Here is a 20,649-nt window from a genome sequence, read left to right on the forward strand (position 1 = left end):
CCAGCTCTCGTCTTTGCGGGCTCTGGCCCAGTTCCTGTGGGAACCTGGGATTCGGTTGTCGTAGTTGTGTTTGGCAAAGGGTAGGATTGATCCAACATCACTGATTAGCATCACCCTGGGAGGAGATTCTCCTTTAGGTATCGGATTGGGTTCCCTGGCTCCTAACTGGTGTTGCTCAGTGGGTAGAGCGTCAGCCTGCGGACTGAAGGGTCCCGGGATTGACTCCGGTCAAGGGCCTGGGTTGCAGGCTTGATCCCCAGTAGGGGACGTGCAGAAGGCAGCCGATCAATGATTCACTCTCATCATTGATGTTTCTATCTCTCTCTCCCTCTCCCTTCCTCTCTGAAATCAATAAAAAATATCTATACTGATAAAAGGATAATATGCTAATTAGACCAGGCAACCAGCCATCTTCTGGATGTCCAACTTCCTTCCAGACAAAGACATGGTGGTGGGGGTCGAGGCAGAGGCAGTTAGGGGTGAGATCAGGCTGGCAGGGGAGGGCAGTTGGGGGTGCAACCAGGCCGGCAGGGGAGGTCAGTTGGGGGAAAGATCAGGCCGGCGGAGGGGAGGCAGTTTGGGGTGACCAGGCTGGCAGGGAAGGGCCGTTGGGGGCATTAGGCAGGCAGGCAGGTGAGTAGTTAGGAGCCAGTGGTCCTGGATTGCGAGAGGGATGTCCTGATTTAGGCCTGATTCCATCCCCTGAGGGGGTCCCAAATTGGAGAGGATGCAGGCCAGGCTGAGGGACACCCCCCCCCATGCACAAATTTAGTGCACCGGGCCTCTAGTGTGTGTGTGTGTGTGTGTGTGTGTGTGTGTGTGTGTGTGTGTATACACATATATTTTTAAAAAGTTAAAGGTAGAGCTTCTATCTCAGGCACTGCACACGGATAGAATGTTGGACTGCAGACTGAAGGGCACATACCTAGGTTGCAGGCTCCTCCCCAGCCCTGGCCCTGGTCAGGGTGCGTGCAGGAGGCAACCAATCGATGTGTTTCTCTCACATCGACATTTCTCTCATCTTTCCTCTCCCACTCTCTCTAAAAATCAATGGAAAAATATCCTCAGGTGAGGATTAAAAAAAACTTTGTGACCTTTCAATGACCTTCCAGAGATAGAAAACTGAAGCACAGAGATTACATAATTCTAGGGGGCAGAGTTCTGCATCCATCTGGGGTCTGCTGAACGTAGTCTGAACTTTTTAAAAAAATTTCTTAAAAATATATTTTATTGATTTTTTACAGAGAGGAAGGGAGAGGGATAGAGAGTTAGAAATATCGATGGGAAAGAAACATCCATCAGCTGCCTCCTGCACACCTCCTACTGGGGATGTGCCCGCCACCAAGGTACATGCCCTTGACCGGAATCGAACCTGGGACCCTTCAGTCCGCAGGACGACGCTCTATCCACTGAGCCAAACTGGTTAGGGCTGACCTTTTAAGAATGAACCCTTCCCTCCGCCTCGCCTCACTTAGGAGGTTGCTTTCCTCTGACAAGAATTGTTGAGGATTGCGGGATTACACATGTGGTATTTTGCGAACAATGCTTTTGGGGTTACACATTTTTATATCCAGAGCGCCAGGGGATCCCCACACCTATTTTCTGAGGGTCTTTTTTTCTTGCCTCCTGTGGAGTGAATTCTGGGTGTTGGTTGAGGCTCATGGACTCACCAGCCTTCTCTCTCTCTCTCTCTCTCTCTCTCTCTCTCTCTCTCTCTCTCTCTCTCTCTCCCCCAGATCAAGGACCAGGCTTGTCAGTTCCAAGACGCGCCAGTGGCAGGACGTCTGCTCCGTGTTCCACTACGGGCACGTGAGTGAGCTGGACCTGAGCAACAGCAAGCTGAACGCCGAGGCGATGAGGAAGCTCTGCTACGAGCTGAGAAACCCAAGGTGCAAACTCCAGAAGCTAACGTAAGTGCGAGCTGCTCGCCGTTTGACGAATGCCAGAGCAGAACAACACCTTTTCTGATTCCTGCAATATCTATCTGCCAGAAAGTAAGCTAAAAAACGAAATAAAGCCTGGCCGGCGTGGCTCCGTGGTGGATCATCGACCTATGACCCAGGAGGTCAGGGTTTGATTCCCGGTCAGGGCACATGCCTGGGTTGCAGGCTCAACCTGAGTAGGAGGCGTGCAGGAGGCAGCTGATGGATGATTCTCTCTCATCATTGATGTTTCTATCTCCCTCTTGCTTTGTCTCTGAGATCAATAAAAAAAAAATGGCCCTAACTGGTTTGGCTTAGTGGATAGAGTGTCGGCCTGCGAACTGAAAGGTCCCAGGTTCGATTCCGGTCAAGGGCATGTACCTTGGTTGCGGGCACATCCCCAGTGGGGGGTGTGCAGGAGGCAGCTGATCGATGTTTCTCTCTCATCGATGTTTCTAACTCTCTATTTTTCTCCCTTCCTCTCTGTAAAAAAATCAATAAAATATATATATATATATTTTTTAAAAAATGTATCTACACTAATAAAAGAGAAAGATGCAAATTGACCGTACCTTCGTGATGCCCACCAGCCAATCAGGAGTGAGTATGCAAATTAACTCAACAAAGATGGCAGGTTAATTTGCATACACAGGCACCCCCAACTCCCACAGCCACTCCGGGCCTCTGGGCAGTGTGGGAAGGCGGAAAGGCGGCTCCGGGCCGGAGCGAAGGCGGTGCCGGCAGCCAGGAGAAGGAAGGCCCATTCTTGCATGACTGTGCATCGGGCCTCTAGTATTTAAAAAAGGAAAATAAAGGTGCTTGTATTAGTGAACCTGCTACTTAGGCAGGATAGGTTGAAATTAAAAAAAAAAAATGGAGTCTGCCATGCCCAATCTTGCCCTAGAGGTGTGTGCAGAGAAACTAATTTTTCCTTCTGACCCCTGAGTGAGGCTGCTGATTTGAGTTGGATGTGAAGGACTGGAGAAGTTTTAGGACATTGTAGGGGCATCTCTATCTTAGTTGTGGGGTTGTGAACAGAACGGGTAACTCCTGCCTTCATGGAGCTTACACTGTGTTGGAGAAACACACCTAAATGATCAGAACAGTTTATGAGATGGCGGCATCTCCCCAAGGAGAAGGAAATCCTTTTCTTAAGAAACGGCTGGTGTGGCTCAGGGGCGGTGGGCACCATTCCATGCACCAAGTGGTTGCCAGTTCGATTCCCAGTCACGGCACACGCCCAGGTGTTGGGCTTGATTCCTAGCAGGGGGGTGTGCAGGAGGCAGCCAATCGATGTTTCTCTTTCTTCCTCTCCCTTCCTCTCTCTCTCTAAAAATCAGTATTTTTTGTTTGTTTTTTAAGAAGGGCCTCCACTATCTAAAAAAAATTGGAGTAAAGACCTAGTCATTGAAATGGAAGCATAGTTGTGGACTTATCGGTCCTCTCGCACGATGCAGATGGAAATGACAGGGTCTCAAATCCAGCATGAAGATGGGAAAGAATGAGCAGATGGGAGAGGACCTTGTAGGAGAAGCCGGGGAAGCGACACCTGATAGAGGACAGAGTCATGATCGCCAAATCTTCTGTTCTGAGTCCCGCTTAGGGTTGAATTGGAGATGGCATTGGGTGAGATGCTCTGTCTGGAGTCTTGGCCAATGAGTTCTATCTTACTCTTCCTCCGCCATTCCATCAATTCCTCAGGATCTAAAAAATCAGACACATGCTGATTCAAGGAGCTAAGAGCAGAAGATGTGGCGATCGTGACTCGCCTCAAACTTCAGAGTGTTGAAAGAGCGGGATCAAGTTTACACGGTGGTCTTTTTCATCGTCCCCCTCCCCCCAACATTTTGGTTCTATCGTTTAGTCCTCAAGATAAGGAGAAACAAGCTAAAAAAAAAAAAAAAAAAAAAAAAAAAAAACCACAAAAAACCCACACATGGAACAACAGGAGAGAGTGGTTTCCATCAGGCCTCTCAGGGTTGATGTCGGAGGTCACCTTCCCAGAAGAGTGGGTGGCCCCCTCGTCATGGCAGATTAGAGAAGGGAAACAGATTGGTTGACGCCTGACTTTATTCATTCATTCATTCATTCATTCATTCATTCATTCATCCTTACCCAAGGATATCTTCCCATTGATTTCTAAAGAGGGTAGAAGAGAGAGGGAAAGACAGAGAGAAACATCGATGTGAGAGAAACATCAATTGGTTGCCTTCTGCATGTGCCCCAACCAGGGCCCGGGCCAGGGAGGAGCCTGTAACTGAGGTACATGCCCTTGACCAGAATCAAACCTGGGCCCCTTCGGCCTGCAGGCTGATGCTCTATCCGCTGAGCCAAACCGGCTAGGGCTTATTGTTATTTTTTTTTTTTTAAAAAAAACATTATTTATTGATTTGAGAGAGAGAGAGAAGTATCCATTTGTTGTTCTGCTTATTTATGCATTCATCCGTTGCTTCTTGTATGTGCCCTGACCAGGGAATCGAATCCCCAACCTCGGCACATCGCGATGATGTTCCAACCAACTGAGCTGCCTGGCCAGGGCTGACTCCTCACTTTATATGTCCAGCTGAGTTTATTGTCTCTTTGGGGGATATATTTTTAGATCGCCTCTTCCAAGGTTCAGTATCATGACTCAAAAATCAAATTTGGGGTTCCTTTTTTAAAAAAAATATATTTTATTGATATTTTACAGAGAGGAAAGGAGAGGGATAGAGAGTTAGAAACATCGATGAGAGAGAAACATCGGTCAGCTGCCTCCTGCACACTCCCCACTGGGGATGTGCCTGCAACCAAGGTACATGCCCTTGACCGGAATCGAACCTGGGACCCTTCAGTCCCCAGGCCGACGCTCTATCCACTGAGCCAAACCAGTCAGGGCTGGGGTTCCTTTTATTCTTGTACATCCTGAGGGTGTCTGTGTGGGTATTTATGGTGGAAAGGGAAGACGAGGAAGCAATACCCCCAGCCCCCAAGCTAGCTTTTTTTTCTTTATTATTATTATTATTTTAATAATTTATTGTTAAAAGTATTACATATGCCCCTCTTTTCCCCCCCATTGACCCCCTCCAGCCCACTCCCCCCCCTGCCCCAGGCCTTCCCCACCCTATTGTGTGTATCCATGTCTTATATCCCGATATAAGGTCTTCGGTTGACGACCTCCCATCCACCCACCCTCCCCCACCTTCCCTCTGCGATTCCACACTCTGTTCCATGCTCCATGTCCCTGGATCCACTCCGTTCATCAGTGTATTTTGTTACTTGGATTCCTCATATGAGTGAGATCCTTGGACACGTGTCTTTCTCTGACTGACTTCCTTTACTTAGCAGGATGCTCTCCAGGTCCCTCCATGCTGTCTCAGAGGGTCAGAGAGCCTCCTTTTTTTACAGCTGCCTAGTATTCCACGGGGTAAATGCCCCACACAAGCGAGCTTTCTCGGTGCCTCTCTCTCCCTCAGGTGCAAATCGATCACCCCCGTGCGGGTGCTGAAGGAACTGGTCCTGCTTGTCCACGGTAACAACCGGCTGACCCATCTGAACTTGAGTTCTAACAAACTGGGAGTTGCTTTGTCCTTGATGATCTTCAGGACCTTGAGGCACTCCGCGTGCAAACTCAAGTACCTGTGGTAAGTCTCTGGTCTCCCAGTGAGGAACGTGAATAACGCCAGCCTGATGCTGGACTGGACTCCGCTCTAACATGGAAAGGAAGCTGAGAACACTGTCTCTGGTATTAGCTCTACTGAAGCCCCAGCTGCAACTCTGCCACCACTGGACTAAGGGAACTGGGACTTTGAGATCCCAGGGACTTAATTCCACAGAAATAAGGCCACCCCTAAGCTTGAGGAGTCATTGGGAGAACAGGAGCCAGCATGGCAGCCACGGATACGTAAGGAGATTAGCAGAGGGAAAACGTACATGGGTGTGGAACAGTGATTCTCACATGTCTTTTATTTTTGAACTAGAGGCCTGGTGCATGAAAATTGGTGCACTTGGGGGGTCCCTCAGCCTGGCCTGTGCCCTCTGGCAGTCCGGGACCCCTTGGGGGATGTCCACCTGCCAGCTTAGGCCCACCTCCTGGGGGGATCAGGCCTAAGCAGGCAGTCGGACATCCCTCTGGCAGCCCAGGAGCCCTCAGGGGATGTCCAACTGCATCTTAGGCCTGCTGGGGCGGGGAGCAGGCCTAAGCTGCAGTTGGACATCCTCAGCACTGCTGGGGAGGCGGGAGAGGCTCCTGCCACCACTGCTGCGCTCACAGCCATCAGCCCAGCTTGTGGCTGAACGGAGCGCCCCTGTCAGAGTGCGCTGACCACCAGGGGGCAGCTCCTGCATTGAGCGTCTGCCCCCTGGTGCTCAGTGCATGTCATAGCAACTGGCCGTTCCCGGTTATTCCGCTATTAGGGTCAATTTGTATATGACCCTTTTATTATATAGGATTGGTTTTATTGGGGTGAGATCCTATATATTAAAACCCTAATATGTAAATCGACCGAACGGTGGAACGACCGGTCGCTGGAATGACTGGTCGCTATGATGTGCACTGACCACCAGGGGGCAGATGTTTAACACAGAAGCTGCCCCCTGGTGGTCAGTGTGCTCCCACAGGGGGAGGGCCACACAGCCAGAAGCTGGGCTCACGGCTGGCGAGCGCAGTGGCGGTGGTGGGAGCGGGAGCCTCTCCCATCTCCGCTGCAGGTGGGTGGTAAGGAGTGAGGGGTCCCAGACGGTGAGAGCCCCAGACTGCCCGCGGGGAGTGGGCCTAAGCTGGCAGGCAGACATCTCCTGAGAGGTCCCGGACTGCGAGAGGGGGCAGGCCGAGCTGAGGGATCCCTCCACACACACCAGTGCATGAATTTCGTGCACCGGGCCTCTAGTTGGTTAATAAAATTATACAAGTTTCAGGTATACAATTCTACAACACATCATCTGTATGTTGTACTAGAGGCCCGGTGCACGAAATTCGTGCACGGGGGAGGGGGGTGTCCCTCAGCCCAGCCTGCACCCTCTCCAATCTGGGACCCCTTGAGGGATGTTCGACTGCCCGTTTAGGCCCGATCCCGGTGGGGGGATTGGGCCTAAACGGGCAGTTGGACATCCCTCTCACAATCCAGGACTGCTGGATCCCAACTGCTCACCTGCCTGCCACCCTGATTGCCCCTAACCGCTTCTGCCTGCCAGCCTGATCACCCCCTAACCACTCCCCTGCCAGCCTGATTGATGCCTAACTGCTCCCCTGCCAGCCTGTTTGCCCCTAACTGCCCTCCCCTGCAGGCCTGGTCACCCCTAACTGCCCTCCCCTGCAGGCCTGGTCCCCCCCCAACTGCCCTCCCCTGCTGGCCTGATCGCCCCCAACTGCCCTCCCTTGCAGGCCTGGTCCCTCCCAACTGCCCTCCCCTGCTGGCCATCTTGTGGTGGCCATCTTGTGTCCACATGGGGGCAGGATCTTTGACCACATGGGGGCAGCCATCTTGTGTGTTGGAGTGATGGTCCATCTGCATATTACTCTTTTATTAGATAGGATAGAGGCCTGGTGCATGGGTGGGGGCCAGCTGGTTTGCCCTGAGGGGTGTCCCGGATCAGGGTGAGGGTTCCCTTGGGGCATGAGGTGGCCTGGGCGAGGGGCCTGTGGTGGTTTGCAGGCCAGCCACCCGCCCTGGCGACCCAAGTGGAGGCCCTGGTATCTGGGGTTTATTTATCTTCTACCATCCCAAGTCAAGTCTGCTTCCATCTCCATTTGTCTCCCTTTACCACTCTTCCATCTACCCCCAACCCCCTTCCCTCTGGCAATCACCACACTGTTGTCTGTGTCCATGCGTCTTCCTTTTTTTTCTTTGCTTAATTCCTTCACCCTTCTCCCGCTGCCCCCAACCCGCTCCCCTCTGACAGCTGTCCTTCTGCTGTCTGTGTCCATGAGTCTGTCTCCGCTCTGTTTGTTAGTATGTGTTGTTCGTTAGATTCCACGTATAAGTGAGATCCCGTGGTGTTTGTCTTTCTCAGACTGGCTTATTTCACTTAGCATAATACTCTCCAGGCCCATCCATGTTGTTGCAAAAGGTAAGATTCCTGCCCACCCCCCTTTTTTTACGGCCGAGTAGTACGCCACGGTGTAAATGAACCACAGCTTTTTTATCCACTCACCTACTGATGCACACTTGGGCTGCTTCCACATCTTCGCGATCGTCAATAAGGCTGCTGTGAACATAGGGGTGCAGACATTTTTAAAAAAATATATTTTATTGATATTTCACAGAGAGGAAGGGAGAGGGAGAGAGAGCTAGAAACATCGATGAGAGAGAAACATCCATCAGCTGCCTCCCGCACACCTCCCACTGAGGATGTGCACGCAACCCAGGTACATGCCCTTGACCGGAATCGAACCCGGGACCCTTCAGTCCGCAGGCCGACGCTCTATCCACTGAGCCAAACCGGTTTCGGCGGAGACATTCTTTTGAATTACTGTTTCCCGTTTCTTTGGCTATAGTCGCAGAAGTGGAATTGCTGGGTCATAACATTTCAATGTATAACAGAATCATCAGGAAGCCTAAACCAATCAATGGACACAGACAACAGGGGGGTGAGGGCGTGAGTGGGGGATATGGGGGCCCAGGGTAATGGGGGAATAAGGACACCTATATAACACCTTAATCAATAAAGAAATTTTTTTAAACATTTTATTTATTTATTTTTAAATATATTTTATTGATTTTTTACAGAGAGGAAGGAAGAGGGATAGATAGTCAGAAACATCGATGAGAGAGAAACATCGACCAGCTGCCTCCTGCACACCTCCCACTGGGGATGTGCCCGCAACCAAGTTACATGCCCTTGACCGGAATCGAACCTGGGACCCTTCAGTCCACAGGCCGATGCTCTATCCACTGAGCCAAACCGGTTTTGGCAGGAAATTTTTAAAAAAAGAATCATCAGGGATGGGTGGGGTGGGTGGGATGGGGGGCGGGGAGATGGAGAGGGTGGAGTGTTACTAGTAAAACACAGATTCCTGGAACACACCCTCTGAGCTCCAGCAGGTGGCGCCAGCTCTGAGGTGATGCTGTGGACCCGGGACCACACTCTGAGTGGCCCTAACCCAGAGGCCGCCCCCTGGCCCAGGCATGGGGAGAAGGCCACTTTTGTTCCTGCGGCAAGGTGACCTCAGAAGGGACAACACTCAGGGCCTCTTTGATAGGTTGGAATCCTGCGACCTCACCTCTGTGGCTTGTCGCAGCCTCTTTCTGGAACTCGGCAAGAATTCCAGCCTGCGCTTCCTCAGCCTGGGCGACAATGACCTCTCTCACATTGAGGTGAAGAACTTTCAGAAGTCCTTCGACACGTCCAAGTGTGCCCTGAAGGAGCTCTCGTAAGTCTCTCCCCGGGTCCAGGCACCTTCTTTGCAGGTGGCCATGGCTGGGCAGGAATGTGTTTTTTTATTTTATTATTTTATATTTTATTTATTTAATTTATTTAATTATTTTGTTAATTTAATTAATTAATTAATTTTTTATTTAATTTATTGAATTAATTTAATTAAATTTAATTTTTTTTTTTACAAATGAATATATGACTAACAAATCTAACATCAAATTGCAATTAGACACACATGAGTGGTGGCATTTTTAAAAATATATATATTTTATTGATATTTTACAGAGAGGAAGGGAGAGGGATAGAGAGCTAGAAACATTGATGAGAGAGAAACATCGATCAGCTGCCTCCTGCACACCTTCCACTGGGGATATGCCCGCAACCAAGGTACATGCCCTTGACCGGAATCGAACCCGGACTCTTCAGTCCGCAGGCCGACGCTCTATCCACTGAGCCAAACCGGTTTCGGCTTATTGAATTAATTTTATTTTATTATTTCATTTTATTACTTTATTTTATTATATTTTATTTTATTAATTTTATTAATTTATTTTATCATTTTATTTATTTGTTATTTATTTAGTCAATAATTTTATTTTAATTAATTAATATTATTATTTTATTAATTTAATTAATTAATTTTTATTTAATTTATTGAATTAACTTTATTTTATTTTATTATTTTATTATATTTAATTTTATTAATTTTATTATTTTGTTTTATTTATATTTTAATTAATTTAATTTATTTTATTTAATTAATTTAATTTATTATTTTATTTTATTGTTTAAAGTATTACAAATAGTAGTACATATGTCTCCTTTTTCCCCCCATTGACCTTCCCTACCCCCCACACATGCCCTTCTCCCCTCCCCCCCCAGTGTCTTGCGTCCATTGGTTATGCTTATATGCATGCATACAAGTCCTTCGGTTGATCTCTTTCCTCCCCCCCCCCCCCGAGCCCTCCCCAGCCTTCTCGCTGTAGTTTGACAGTCTGTTCGATGCTTCTCTGCCTCTGTATCTATTTTTTGTTCATCGGTTTATAATGTTCTTTATTATCCACAAATGAGTGAGATCATGCGGTATTTTTCTTTCTCTGACTGGCTTATTTCGCTTAGCACAATGCTCTCCAGTTCCATCCAGGCTGCTGCAAACGGTAAAAATTCCTTCTTTTTTATAGTGGCGTAGTATTCCATGGTGTAGATGTACCATAGTTTTCTGATTCACTCGTCTGCTGAAGGGCATTTAGGCTGTTTCCAAATCTTAGCTGTGGTGAACTGTATTGCTATGAACATAAGGGTTGTATTTACCTATTCTGTGGACACATTTCTTTTGTTTAAATTTGTTTTATTGAGAGAAAGATAGAGAGAGTGAGAGAGAGAGAGAGAGGCATTGATGTGAGAAAAAAACTTGGATCAGCTGCCTCCTGGACGCACCCTGACCGGGGATCAAACCCACAACCCGGGGATGTGCCCTGACCGGGAACTGAACCGGCGACCTTTGGGTGCATGGATGACATTCAACTGGCCTTTCTCTCCCTACCTTTCTCCTTCGGGCTCAGTCCTGGCTAGTTTTGCCTCCAGTGGGACTGGGGGCCCCACAGCCTCGCTGGTTTAACCCTGTGGGCTCCCGTCAGCCTCCCCCAAAACCCAGTGGGTTTTGACTGGGGACGATTTTGTCCCTCAGAGAACATTTGACAATGTCCAGACACATGCTTGCTTTTCACAGTTGGGAGCGGGAGGGGACGCTGCTGGTGTGCCGTGGGGTAAAGCCCAGTTAAGATCAAAACCCTACCCCAGTGGTCGGCAAGCTCATTCGTCCGCAGAGCCACATTCAACAGGACAACGACTGAAATTTCTTTGGAGAGCAGAGAACCGACGTCCGCGCATGGGCCACGAAGTTTGTCGCACTGTCCGTGCGCTCCCGCACGTGGTATTTTGTGGAAGAGCCACACTCAAGGGGCCAAAGAGCCGCATGTGGCTCGCGAGCCGCTGTTTGCCGACCACTGTCCTACACTGCACTGGGGGGACCACCCTCCCCAAACCAGGAAGGTCGGCCCGAAACTCAGTAGGACGAGAGTTGAGAAACCATACCTTGAGCCACTTTTTTCTCCTCGAAGCTGTTGTTCTTTATCCGATTTAATTTATTTTTATTGAAAAAATGTGTTTTTATTGATTTTAGAGAGAGAGGAAGGGAGAGGAAGAAGAGAGAGAGAGAGAAAGAGAGAAAGAGAGAGAGAACATAGATGGGAAAGCACACTATTGATCCAGCCCACAACCTGGGCATGTGCCCTGACATGGGTCACACTCAACCAACTAAGCCACACCAGCCAGGGCTATTTTCTTTTTTCACTGACGTTTAGAGAGCCAGAAAGAGAGAGATAAACATCCATTTCTTTCTTTCTTTTTAAATATATTTTATTGATGTTTTACAGAGAGGAAGGGAGAGGGATAGAAAGTCAGAAACATCGATGAGAGAGAAACATCGATCAGCTGCCTCCTGCACACTCCCTACAGGGGATGTGTCTGAAACCGAGGTACATGCCCTTGACCGGAATCGAACCTGGGACCCTTCAGTCCGCAGACCGATGCTCTATCCACTGAGCCAAACCGGTTAGGGCGAGAAACATCCATTTCTGTTGTGCCACTTATTGATGCATTCATTGGTTGATTCCTACATGTGTCCTGACCGGGAATGGAACCCACAACCGTGGCACATCAGGATGGTGCTGTAACCAACTGAGCTCCCCGGCCAGGGCCCTTTATCCAATTTATTTATTTATTTAAATATATTTTATTGATATTTTTACAGAGAGGAAGGGAGAGGGATAGAGAGCTAGAAACATCGATCAGCTGCCTCCTGCACACCTCCTACTGGGGATGTGCCCGCAACCAAGGCACATGCCCTTGACCGGAATCGAACCCGGGACCCTTCAGTCTGCAGGCCGATGCTCTATCCACTGAGCCAAACCGGTTTCGGCCCCTTTATCCAATTTAATTTCCCCCTGATGGTTGGGTCCCACACAGGTGTGGCCCCAGGGAGGGGCCGTGTGAGAAGGAAAGTGGGCGGGGCGAGCCTCACCCTGCACCTACCCCTCCCGCAGCCTGGAGAAGTGCGGCTTGTCGGCGGCCCGCGCGGAGGAGGTGGCCTCGGTTCTCTCCAGCACCCAGCGGACGACGCGCCTGTGCCTGGCGTTCAACCAGCTCCAGGACGAGGGGCTGCGGTGGCTGTGTGCCTCCCTCAGCCTGCCCGGCTGCGCCTTACGGAGGCTGGTGTGAGCTCCTGGGTCCGGTGTCTGAACATGACCCTCCGTCAGCATTGGGGGGGCGAGGGAAACAGTGGTTCCGTCACTGAGACCCATGTTACTATTATTATTACTACTAGAGGCCCGGTGCATGAATTCGTGCACCAGTGGGATCCTTTGGCCTGGCCTGCGGGATTGGGCCAAAACTGGCTCTCTGACATCCCCTGAGGGATCCTGGATTGTGAGAGGGTGCAGGCCAGGCCAGGGGACCCCACCGGTTCACGACTGGGGCCGGGAGGTTGGCCAGCCAGGGAGGGACCTCGGGAGGGCTCCAGGGCGTGTCTGGCCCATCTAGATCAGTCCTGATTGGCTGGACCCCAGCAGCAAGCTAACCTATTGGTTGGAGTGTTTTCCCCCTGGTGGTCAGTGCATGTCATAGCGAGCATATCATTAGCATGTTACTTTTTTTTAATATATATATATTTTATTGATTTTTTACAGATAGGAAGGAAGAGGGATTGATAGTCAGAAACATCGATGAGAGAGAAACATCGATCAGCTGCCTCCTGCACACCTCCTACTGGGGATGTGCCCGCAACCAAGTTACATGCCCTTGACCGGAATCGAACCTGGGACCTTTCAGTCCGCAGGCTGACGCTCTATCCACTGAGCCAAACCGGTTTTGGCAGCATGTTACGTTTTGATTGGATGAACAGATGACACTTAGCATATTAAGCTTTTATTATATAGGATTATTATTGTTGTAACACTTAACACACTTAGCATGGCATCTACCCTCTTAGGCTATTTTTAAAAATATATATATATTTAGACTGATTTCAGAGAGAGAGGGAGAGAGATAGAAACATCAATGATGAGAGAGAATCATTGACCAGCTGCCTCCTGCACACCCCACACTAGGGATTGAGCTTGAAACCCGGGCATGTGCCCTTGACCAGAATTGAACCTGAACCCTTCAGTCCACAGGCCAACGCTCTATCCACTGAGCCACACCAACTAGGCCAGATTAGTTTATTTTTCTTATTTCCTTTTCTTAATCCTCACCTGAGGATATATATTTCCCCCATTGATTTTTAGAAAGATTGGAAGGGAGGGAGGGGAGGAGAGAGAGAGAGAGAAACATCGATGTGAGAGAGAGAGACATCGATTAGTTGCCTCCTGCACGCACCTGACCAGGGTCAGGGATTGAACATGCAACCCAGGTAGGTGCCCTTGACCAGGAATCGAACCCATGACTCTTCTAATCACCAACCAGGGTGGACACATTCTTGCCAAGCTGTTGTCTGAGGCTGGAACAGGACAGGACCCATCAGCACACAGATCCTCCTCGCATCCCGGGTGGGGGTCAGGGAGACACCGTGGTGACCCTGAGGCTGGGTGGGGGGCAGGGAGACACCGTGGTGACTCCGAGGCCAGGTGGCAGCGGGCTGGCAGCTGTGCCCCGGGCCTGGGGCAAGCCGGGCCCGACCTGCTGTCCTTCCGCACGCCCCTCTCCACCCACAGGCTCTCCTCTTGTGAGCTGGGCGCGCCCAGCGGCCGGCACCTGGCGGACGCGCTCCTGCAGAACCAGGGTCTGACTCACCTGAGTCTGAGGAGGAACCACCTGGGCAACGAGGGGGTGCGCTCTCTGAGCGAGGCCCTGAGCCAAGCGGACTGCAGCCTGCAGAGCCTGGAGTAAGTGTCCGCGTCCTCGGTCAGTGGGGACCCGCCGCCCTGCGGTCCACGGGCCACCTGCGTGCAGGCCCGCGTTCCAGGTGGGGGTTCCTCTGTGTGTAGACGGGGGATTCTTGGCACAGGGGAGCCTTGGCTTGTGTTGGAGGTGGGGGGGGGGTGCGGGGTGCATAGTGGAAAGCGGGGTGACTGCTAAGTCCGGGTCCCCTGGGTCTGATGCCTTGGCGAGGCCTCGGGGAGCTCCGCATAGAGCTGTGTGCGTGACCGTGGGTCATTCCAGTCGGGGAGATGGAGACATGGCCGGAGGAGCAGGTGCCTTGGGCAGAGTCTGCAGGAAACAGCACCGGCGCCCAGGAATTCTCCCCGGTGGGTCGCTCAGCCAGGACGCATCATGCCCTCAGCCCCCAGCGGTGCCAACGCGGGGAAAGGCCGTGCACCCGGGGGAGTCCCCACAGACCCCGCAGGCCCCGAGCTCAGGGTTTTACTGGGCGCTGGTCCTGTGGATGGGCCTGCCTCTCGCCTGTCCTGAGACCCCAGACATTCAGGAGGAAAGCAGCGGTTCACGTCTGGCCGGCATGGCTCAGTGGTTGAGCGTGCACCTAGGAACCAGGAGGTCAAGGTTGGATTCCGGGTCAGGGCACATGCCCGGGTTGTGGGCTCGATTCCCCAGTAGGGGACATCAAGCACATCATAGCGACTGGTCAACCAGTCAACTATCTGCCCCCTGGTGGTCAGTGCCCGTCATAGCGAGCAGTTGAGCAGCCTTAGTATATCATTGGCATGTTACAATTTGATTGATTGAACGGCCAACTGGTCAACCAGACATTTAGCACATTAGGCTTTTATTATATAGGATATTAAAAATCTCTTTGGCCCTGACCGGTTTGGCTCAGTGGATAGAGCGTCGGCCTGCGGACTGAAGGGTCCCAGGTTCGATTCCAGTCAAGGGCGTGTACCTTGGTTGCGGGCGCATCCCCGGTGGGGGGTGTGCAGGAGGCAGCTGATGGATGTTTCTCTCTCATCGAGGTTTCTAACTCTCTGTCCCTCTCCCTTCCTCTCTGTAAAAAATCAATAAAATATATTTTAAAAAAATCTCTTTGCTTATAGATTTTTTTTCAGGTTTTTTTTTTTTTTTACTTTATTTTTATGTTGACACTATTCCTCTCTTCCTTCTGCTCTCTCTAAAAACCAATGGAAAAAAAATCCTTGGGTGAGGATTAACAACAACAAAAAACTAAGGCCTTGGAATAGCTTTCCCTCTTGCACCTTTAAAAAGAAAATCTTTATTATTGAAAGCATTACATAGGTCCTTCTTCCCGCCCCCCGCCCCCGCTCCCAACTTCTTCAGCCTGCTCCCCCTCTCAGGCCCTCCCCACCCTATTGTCTGTGTTCACGTCTTATGCCCATATGCATACAAGTTCACTGGTTGATCTCTTCCCACCCACCCTCCTCTGCCTTCCCTCTGAGGTTCCACAGTCTGTTCTATGCTTCTATGTCTCTGTGTCTATTTTTAAAAAAATATATCTTTATTGATGTCAGAGAGGAAGGGAGAGGGAGAGAGAGATAGAAACATCAGTGATGAGGAGAGAATCATGGATCGGCTGCCTCCTGCACTCCCCACACTGGGGATCAAGCCGGCAATGTGCCCGACCGAGAATCGAACCGTGACCTCCTGGTTCATGCATTGATGGCTCAACCCCTGAGCCACGCCAGCTGGGGTCTGGGTCTAGTTTTGATCTTCAGTTTATTTGCTTCATTATTTGGTCCCCATATGAGTGAGATCATGTGACACTTGCACATTTGTATCCCGCAGTCTGTCAGAGTGCGCGTTCGGGGCAGAGGGCTGCTGGGTGCTGGCAGAGGCCCTGGGGCGCAATCGCGTCCTGAAGGTGCTGGACGTCGGGGGAAACCACATTCAGGATGCCGGAGGGAAGCGGTTGTGTGCGACTCTGAAACGGCCCAGTTGCACCCTGAACACACTCGGGTGAGTGGGCTGGACCATTGCTCCCTCCTGGGAGGGGACAGACAGCACATGGGCCTGAGGGGGTGAGAAGGGGGGGGGGCGGGAAACGGGGAAGGACAAAGTTCTTTAAACATCTCCTTGCTGTCTATATACACTAGAGACCCAGTGCACGAATTTGTGTACCCATGGGGTCCCTTGGCCTGGCCTGCGGGATCAGGCCGAAAACAGCTCTCCGATATCCCCCGAGGGGTCCCAGATTGTAAGAGGGTGCAGACCAGGCCAAGGGACCCTACCCGTGCACCATCGGGACTGGGGAGGGATGTGGGAGGGCTCCAGGGCATGTCTGGCCCATCTTGCTCAGTCCTGATCTGCTGGACCCCAGCAGCAAGCTAACCTACCGGTTGAAGTATCTGCCCCCTGGTGGTCAGTGCACATCATAAGTGAGCAGTTGAACAGCCTTAGCATATCATTAGCATATTACACTTGGATTGATTGAACAGCCAACTGGTCAACCTGACACTTAGCATATTAGGCTTTTATTATATAGGATATTGAAAATCTCTTCGCTTGTAGATTTATTTTTCAGCATTTATTTATTTATTTATTTATTTATTTTGACACTATTACGGATGTCCCCATTTTGCCCACCTCCATGCAGCCCCTGCCCCACCCCCCCCGCCTCTGGCCCTCACCACACTGTTGTCTGTGACTATGGGTTATGCATATATGTCCATTGGCTATTCCTTTCAACTTCTTTCATCCAGTCCACATCCCCCTTCCCTCTGAGACCTATCAGTCTGTCCCAGGCATCCGTGCCTCTGGTTCTATTTTGTTCATCCGTTTATTTTGTTCTTTAGATTCCACATGTAAGTGAGATCCCATGGTATTTGCCTTTCTCTGACTGGCTTATTTCCCAGAGCAATATTCTCCAGGTCCATCCATGCCGTCCCAAAGGATAAATATTCCTTCTTTTTCACGGCTGCGTAGTATTCCACTGTGTAACCGCACCACTTTCATTTCTGATTTCTCAATGTCGGAGAACGGCCACTCACCCTTCCCGCCCGCCCCACGCCAGGCTGGAGAGCTGCAGTCTGACCTCTGTTTGCTGCAAGGACCTCTCCTCGGCCCTCAGCGTCAGGAAGAGCCTGGTGAACCTGAACCTTCTGGGGAATGACCTGGGGCCCGAGGGCGTCAACACGCTGTGGAAGTCTCTGCAGAAACCCTCGTGCAAACTGCAGAAACTCGGGTAATGCCCCTGGCTTTGACATCCCCCCTTGAGGTGTGGGGAAGGGTTGGGTAATAGATAGATACTAGGGGCCCAGTGCACGAATTTGTGCACCTTGAAAGGAACTGTGGGCTGTGAGGCTGTGGCGGGCACAGGGGTGGGTCTCAGCCAATCCTCTGCACCCCACCTGGCCCCTCCCACTGCGGCCCTGAGTTCCCTCTCTGCCGGCAGCCTCACTCCTGGCACCGCAGCTCCCACACGCTGATGGCGCTGGCCCCGCTTGCACCCGCTGACGGTGCAGAACGACTGGGGTGGGGCCAGTGTTGTCAGGGGGCGCGAGCAGTGGCTGCTTCCCCAATGGCCCCTCAGGAGCAGGGGGAGGTGGAGAAGCCCTCGGGGGGAATCGGGGATGGCAGCCACTGCTCACACCCGCTGATGGCGCTGAGTGATTGGGACCCGGTGGGACCTCAGTGCAGGGGAGCCAAGAATTTTCAGTAACCACCAAAGGCTTGCCCCCAATGACAGTGACGGGCATCCCACCTCGGTCTGGTGTCCCCGCTCACCTGCTCCACCATCCTGCCGCGGCCCATGCCCGTGATGTTCTGCGTGCGAGCCCCCTGGTGGTTTGCACATGTCATAGCTACCAGTTGTTCAGTTGTTCCACCATTTGGTCTATTTGCATATTAGGGTTTTATATATACAGATTCTATTTATTTGTTTGTTTTAACTTTTTAAAAAAATATTTTTATTGTTGATAGTATTACAAATATCTCCCATTTTCCTCCCTCCTTTCCCCTCTCCTTCCCCTGTTCACTCCAGGTCTTCAGTACCCAATTGCCCATGTTCATGGGCTATGCATATCCTATATAATGAAAGAGTAATATGCAAATTGACCATCACTCCAACACACAAGATGACCGCCCCCATGTGGTCAAAGATGGCTGCCCCCATGTGGACATAAGATGGCCACCACAAGATGGCCAGCAGGGGAGGGCATTTGGGAGGGACCAGGCCTGCAAGGGAGGGCAGTGGTGGGCCATCAGGCCAGCAGGGGAGGGCAGTTGGGAGGGACCAGGCCTGCAAGGGAGGGCAGTTGGGGGTGATCAAGCCTACCAGGGAGGGAAGTTAGGGGTGACCAGGGTGGCAGAGGAGGGAAGTTGGGGGTGACGGGGCCTGCAGGGAAAGGCAGTTGGGGGGGGGGACCAGGCCTGTAGGGGGGAGGGCAGTTGGGGGGGACCAGGCTTGTAGGGGGAGGGCAGTTGGGGGGGGACCAGGCCTGTAGGGGGGAGGGCAGTTAGGGGCAAACAGGCTGGCAGGGGAGCAGTTAGGCATCAATCAGGCTGTCAGGGGAGTGGTTAGGGGGTAATCAGGCTGGCAGGCAGAAGCGGTTAGGGGCAATCAGGAAGGCAGGCAGGCGAGCAGTTGGGAGCCAGCCGTCCTGGATTGTGAGAGGGATGTCCAAATGCCCGATCCTACCGGGATCGGGCCTAAACGGGCAGTCGGACATCCCTCAAGGGGTCCCAGATTGGAGAGGGTGCAGGCTGGGCTGAGGGACACCCCCCACCCCATGCACGAATTTCGTGCACCGGGCCTCTAGTAAGTATGTAAGTTCTTTGGTTTCTCTTTTCGTCCTCCCCCGACCCCCTCCACCCCACATCAAGGTATGTCAGTGTGTTCCATGCCTCTCCGCTTTGCGTATTATTTATTTTTTAAAATATATTTTTAGCTGGTTTGGCTCAGTGGATAGAGCATTGGCCTGCGGGCTGAAGGGTTCCTGGGTTCCATTCCAGTCAAGGGCACATGCCCAGGTTGCAGGCTCGATCCCCAGTAGGGGGCGTGCAGGAGGCAGCCCATCCATGATTCTCTCTCACCATGGATGTTTCTATCTCCCTCTCCCTCTCCTTTCCTCTCTCCGAAATCAATAAAAAATATGTCTAAAACACAAATGAGGACAAACAGGTGAGCTTTTGTATTTATCCCCTTAGCCAATTATCTCTTCTAATTCTCTATTCTTTTTTCTTTTCTTTTTTATTGCAGGCTGGAGAAAGACTTATACCATCTTGTAGAAGGGAAGTTGCAGGAATTACAGGACAAGGGGCGTTTTCTGAGAGTCCTGTGTAAGTGGGATTTCAATGAGCTTGAAGATAAGTGGTGGTGGTGATCAAGGATGAGACACCCCTGCTTTCCCGTGGAAGGTTCTGGAACACAACCACCAGGAGGTCCTCCCGGATGTATTGTTCGGGCGCCACCGTTTGTGGGACGAATGGGCTGTGCCTCTATCGCTTTCCCACCGTGTTGTGGGCAACGTCTTAAACATCCAACCCCCAGAATCCTCACCGAATACTGAATTTGACCCCCAAGAGCCCGTGTTGGCTTTAAGGTTGTTTTTTTGTTTTGTTTTGTTTTGTTTTTTGTCTTTCGTTGGTGTAATGTTCGAAATTCTTGAGTGTGTTGCAAGGATTCAATAAAGCAAAGCATATCAAAATAGGTGGAGGAAACCCCAAAGCTTCATTTCTTGTGGACTGAGCAGTGATAATGTTGTAATTATTATTCCATAATTATCGCACTGGGATTATTATTTTTTTTAAATATATTTTATTGACTTTAGAGAGGAAGGGAGAGGGAGAGAGAGAGATAGAAACATCAATGATGAGAGACAATCATCAATTGGCTACCTCCTGCATGCCCCCTACTGGGGACCGAGCCCGCAATCCGGGCATGTGCCCTTGGCCAGAATCGAACCTGGGACCCCTCAGTCCGCAGGCTGATGCTCTATCCATTGAGCCAAACCAGCTAGGGCTGCGATTATTTTTTAAAAAAATATATTTTATTGATTTTTTACAGAGAGGAAGGGAGAGGGATAGAGAGTTAGAAACATCGGTCAGCTGCCTCCTGCACACTCCCTACTGGGGATGTGCCTGCAACCAAGGTACATGCCCTTGACCGGAATCGAACCTGGGACCTTTCAGTCCGCAGGCTGATGCTCTATCCACTGAGCCAAACCAGTGAGGGCTATCACACTGTGATTAAATAAGCCATTCGGACCTCCAGAACCACTGTTCCTTTTTCTGTAGAGAGCGCCTGGGAAGGCACAGGGGCGTTTCTTTAAATTGTCAGCTGAATCCAGGGCGGTAGGCAAAGCCACTGAAAGGCAGAAATGCCGGGGAGTGGGTTTTATTATGTAAATCCAGCCAAGCACCAGGAACTAATACGACCCACCTGGGGCCGACCCAAGAATACCAATAATCT

General features: G+C 50.9%; 1 protein-coding gene across 1 annotated transcript in view; it reads left to right on the forward strand.

The window, feature by feature from the left end:
* Positions 1-17,425, forward strand: part of NLRP13 (NLR family pyrin domain containing 13) — a gene marked incomplete at both ends in the record, with an annotated part of 31,892 nt that extends 14,467 nt beyond the window's left edge. The window contains 7 exons of the mRNA XM_080644047.1: positions 1,737-1,910; positions 5,375-5,542; positions 9,100-9,270; positions 12,380-12,550; positions 14,045-14,215; positions 16,026-16,196; positions 17,251-17,425. Coding sequence (XP_080500173.1) covers positions 1,737-1,910; positions 5,375-5,542; positions 9,100-9,270; positions 12,380-12,550; positions 14,045-14,215; positions 16,026-16,196; positions 17,251-17,425 — 1,201 coding nt within the window. The remainder of the gene's footprint in view (positions 1-1,736; positions 1,911-5,374; positions 5,543-9,099; positions 9,271-12,379; positions 12,551-14,044; positions 14,216-16,025; positions 16,197-17,250) is intronic.
* Positions 17,426-20,649: the final 3,224 nt, after the last annotated feature.

The sequence above is a fragment of the Plecotus auritus genome, assembly GCF_963455305.1.
Source record: "Plecotus auritus genome assembly, chromosome: 10".
Lineage (NCBI taxonomy): Eukaryota > Metazoa > Chordata > Mammalia > Chiroptera > Vespertilionidae > Plecotus > Plecotus auritus.